The following is a 4,552-nucleotide window of genomic DNA, read 5'->3' on the forward strand; positions in this document are numbered from 1 at the left end:
TCTGTAACACCTGTACCCTACACCTTCTCTGTAACACCTGTACCCTACACCTTCTCTATAACACCTGTACCCTGTAACTTATTTATTGGCTTTGCTGGTAATTGAACTCAGGGCCTTGTATAGGATGATGAGCAGTCCGGTCTGGGCTACAGTAGGAAGGTGCACATCAACTCAATAGAAGCAATGGCCCTTGTGGGCACGTGAAGGCATTATGTTTGTTTTGTTTGAGGCAGGAGTTGCTCTGCGCAGCTTGGGAGAATACTCTGCCTGAGCCAAGTACTAAGATGACGGGCACATGCCACCATACCCAGAGAAGACTATGGTTTTAAGATTTTTTGGGGGGATGGGGGAATTTGGAGAGATGGCTCAGCTGTTAAGAGCACTGGCTGCTCTTTCAGAGGTCCTGAGTTCAATTCCCAGCAACCACATGGTGGCTCACAATCGTGTATGATGAAATCTGATGCCCTCTTCTGGTGTGCTGAAGATAAAACATCCATATAATAAAGTACATAAATAAATTGATAAGAAGGGTGTTTTGAGACAGGGTCTCATTATATAGCTTTTGACTGGCCTGGAACTCACTATGTAGACCAGGCTGGCCTTGAACCTTCACTGAAGTGATGATACTTAAGGTGTCGTCATGCTCAGCCAAATATTTTCAGTATTTTCTCTTAGGTGTGTATGTCAGCATGTACATGCGTACTTGAGAGCTGGTCCTACAGAGTCCAGCACTGTTGGATCGTCTGGACCTGTAGATCACAGTGGTAGTAAGTGGACATGTGGGTGCTGGGAACTGAAGAACAGTCAGTACTCTTAGTCTGACTGAGACATTTGTCCAGCCCTAGGTTATACTTCTAATGGGTTAAAATTATTCTCTTTCTATAGCCTAATTTCTTAAAAAAAAAAAAGCTGCTTATTACTCTGAGTTATGGTAAGCTTTGGGGTGGGTATCTGTTTGTTGTTGGGACAGGGTTTCCTGTAGCCCAGGCTTGCCTTAAAGTTGCTTTGTAGCTGAGGCTGGCTTTGAACTCTGGATTCTTCTGGAGCCACCATGTCTGTTTGAAACCATGTCTTTTGATTGAAAGGTATTAAAAGCCCTGGACCGGAGCACTGTTCCTGTGTGCACATAGCAGCCCTGTCTCCAGGCCACACTGTGGTGACAGTCAGTGTGACTGGGCATGAAGAGCAGGTTGGGAGCAGCGCCACATTTGCTGCGTATGAGCCTCTAAAGGTGAGCTGTCTGTCGCTAGGCCTGGTAAACCCTGGCTGCTCACCATCCGTTCTCTCCACGAAAGCTCAGCGGTCAGGATCTGTGGCCTTTTTACTGTTGTCTCGGCTTAGATCTCAGTTCACATCGGACCTCTGTGGCGTGGGAGTTTATCCCCCAAGCTTCCTGAATGAACTCATTCAGGCGCAGTTTTTCTTTTCTTTCTTTCTTTCTTTCTTTCTTTCTTCCTTCCTTCCTTCCTTCCTTCCTTCCTTTCTTTCTTTCTTTCTTTCTTTCTTTCTTTCTGTTTGTTTGTTTTTAGACAGAGAGTCTCATGAAGCCCAGGCTGAACTTCAATTAGACATGTATCCAAGGATGATATGACTTCTGCTCCTCCTGTTTCTACATCACAAGTGTGGGGTTACAACAGTGTTCAGTCACACTCAGTTCATGCCCTGCGGGTTGGAACTCAGGCCTCATGCATGCTAGGCAAGCTTCCAACCAACCAATGAATAAGCAAATAACCCTGCCCCCAACTGAACCACATCCCCACCTGTCAGTAGAAATAATATAATAATATTATCTTTATCTTGTATTAGCAAATTTTAGGTATTTAACTTTCTTATTTAATAATGAGGTATAAGCTATAGGAAATTAATCACATGAGATATTAATTTAAGATAATAGCTGGCCGGGTGGTGGTGGTGCACACCTTTAATCCCAGCACTTGGGAGGCAGAGGCAGGCGGATCTCTGTGAGTTCGAGACCAGCCTGGTCTACAAGAGCTAGTTCCAGGACAGGCTCCAAAACCACAGAGAAACCCTGTCTCGAAAAACCAAAAAAAAAAAAAAAAAGATACTAGCTGATTTTTACATATATCTCTGCATATATCTCTGTAGGCACTACTCACACAGACTATTAGCACAGTTCCTTTGAAGATAGCTACCTCTCAGCAACCTCCTGTCCTATGGAAGAGGGGTCAGTCATATTTACCCCTCATGTTTCTGTATTTTCAGAATAGCAGCCATTATTGGGGGCCATTAGGGTTAGTCCATTAAATATTATGACAAGTGGTTCAAAATAAAAGCAGGGCGAGCCTTAGAACTGCCCAGACGTGACCTGAGTGAGGGGATCTGTGCTAAGGCAGAAGAGGGAGAAGCTCACAGGGCCTCAGCCCCACACAAAAGCCCTACAGGCAACTAAGGATGCTGAAAGCGGGAGCAATAGTCCCCTCCACGGAAGAGCGCACCAGCTGGTTCTTGTCTTAGCTATGGTTACTGTTGCTATGAGGAAACACCATCACAAAAAAGCATGTTGGGAAGGAAACGGTTTTTCTGGCTTATATTTCCGCATCATCAAAGGAAGTCATGACACGATCTCAAACAGGAAGGAACCTGGGAGGCAGGAGCTGATGCAGAGGCCTTGAAGAGGGGTTTCTTATCGCCTTGTTTCCCACAGCTTGCTCAGCCTGCTTTCTTTCAGACCCCAGCACCAGCCCAGGGATGGCCCTGCCCACAATGGGCTGAGCCCTTCCCATCAATCACTAATTAAGAAAATGCCTTACAGCTCTATCCTGTTGAGGCATTTTTTTTCTTTTTGGTTTTTCAAGACAGGGTTTCTCTGTGTCGCCCTGACTGTCCTGGAACTCACTGTGTAGACCAGGCTGGTCTTGAACTCATAAAGATCCACCAACCTCTGCCCTCTGCCTCCAAGTACTGGATTAAAGGCACGTGCCACCACTGCCCAGCTGTGGAAGCATATTTTTTTTTAAGACAGGATTTCTCTGTACAGCTTTGATGCCTGTCCTGGAACTAGCTCTTGTAGACCAGGCCTCGAACTCATAGAGACCCACCTGCCTCTGCCCCTCGACCACTGCCCGGCTGGAGGTATTTTTTTAGCTGAGGTTTCCTCCTCTCAGGTTGACATAAACTATCCAGCACAGTCTCCAATGCCAGATGGTCAGCCCTGAAAACACACATTATACAGACTGGACAGGCTATATTTGTGCACTTAGAAATATATATTTATATATACACAAATACGTGTGTGTGTGTGTGTGTGTGTGTGTAACAGCAAAGAGAAAGAAGCCATGAACTTGAGAGAGAACAAGAGGAGTTGGAGGGAGGAGAGGGAAGGGAGAAAAGTATATAAATGTGTTATATTCTCAGCCAGGCATGATAGCATATGCATTAATCCCAGCACTAAGGATGCTGAGGCTGGTGAGTCTCAAGTTTGATGTCAACCTGATCTACAGAGCAAGATCCAGGGCAGCCAAGGCTACATAACTAAGAACCTGTTTTCAAAATAAATAAATAATAAAAATAAAGTTAAAAGATTATAATCTCAAAACAAAAATTATAGGGGCTGGGGAGGTGGCTCAGAGGTTAAGGGCACTGACTATTCTTCCAGAGAACCTGGGGTTCAATTCCCAGCACCAACATGACTGCTCACAGCTACCTGTTATTCCAGTTCTAAGGGGCCCTATACCCTCACACAGACATACATGTAAGCAAAACACCAATGCACATAAAATAAAAATTATAATAAAGAAGAGACCCTGTCTCAAAAAATTATTATAGAGAAAAGGTGTGAGTAACAGTAATCAGAGAAAGGGGTTATGAATTTGAAAGAAAGGGGAATACATAGGAGAGCATTAAGAGGAGAGGGGAAGGGAAAGAGGTGGATAGACAGACAGGCAGAGAGACAGAGAGACAGACAGACAGACAGACAGACAGACAGGTGAGAGATAGATTTTTTGTTTTTCGAGACAGAGTTTCTCTGTGTAGCTTTGGAGCCTGTCCTGGAACTCTCTCTGAAGACCAGGCTGGACTTGAACTCACAGAGATCTGCCTGCCTCTGCCTCCTGAGTGCTGGGATTAAAGGTGTGCACCACCAGCACCCAACTGATAGATATTTAATCCAGGCACTGGGGAGGTGGAGTCAAGAGGATCAGATCCAGGAGTATGGGAGACCCGACTCTTTCTAAAGAGATAGTAATAAAACCATTCCCTAACTATGTAAGATAAATCTGTTTCAGGCTGTGAATCCTGTGGAAGTGGCCTTGGTGACATGGCAGTCTGTGAAGGAGATGGTATTTGAAGGGGGCCCTCATCCATGGATCTTGGAGCCTTCCCGATTTTTTTTGGAACTGAGCATGGAGAAGCCAGAGTGCATTAGAGTGACAGAGGCCCGGCTGCCAGCTAAGAGGAAGCAGAACCAGTATGTCTACCGAGTCCTGTGCCTGGAGCTAGGAGAACAAGTAAGGAAAATAGCCTCTTCCTTCTTCCTTCCTTCCTTCCTTCCTTCCTTCCTTCCTTCCTTCCTTCCTTCCTTCCTTCTTCCTTC

At 45.3% G+C, this 4,552-nt stretch overlaps 1 protein-coding gene across 1 annotated transcript in view; it reads left to right on the forward strand.

Annotated features, from left to right (window-relative positions):
- Nup210l (nucleoporin 210 like) overlaps nt 1-4,552 on the forward strand; it is a 109,083-nt gene that overhangs the window by 37,067 nt on the left and 67,464 nt on the right. The window contains exons 15-16 of the mRNA XM_005367309.3: nt 1,086-1,231; nt 4,245-4,466. Of these exons, the coding sequence (XP_005367366.1) occupies nt 1,086-1,231; nt 4,245-4,466 (368 nt within the window). The remainder of the gene's footprint in view (nt 1-1,085; nt 1,232-4,244; nt 4,467-4,552) is intronic.

The sequence above is a fragment of the Microtus ochrogaster genome, unplaced genomic scaffold, assembly GCF_000317375.1.
Source record: "Microtus ochrogaster isolate Prairie Vole_2 unplaced genomic scaffold, MicOch1.0 UNK16, whole genome shotgun sequence".
NCBI lineage: Eukaryota > Metazoa > Chordata > Mammalia > Rodentia > Cricetidae > Microtus > Microtus ochrogaster.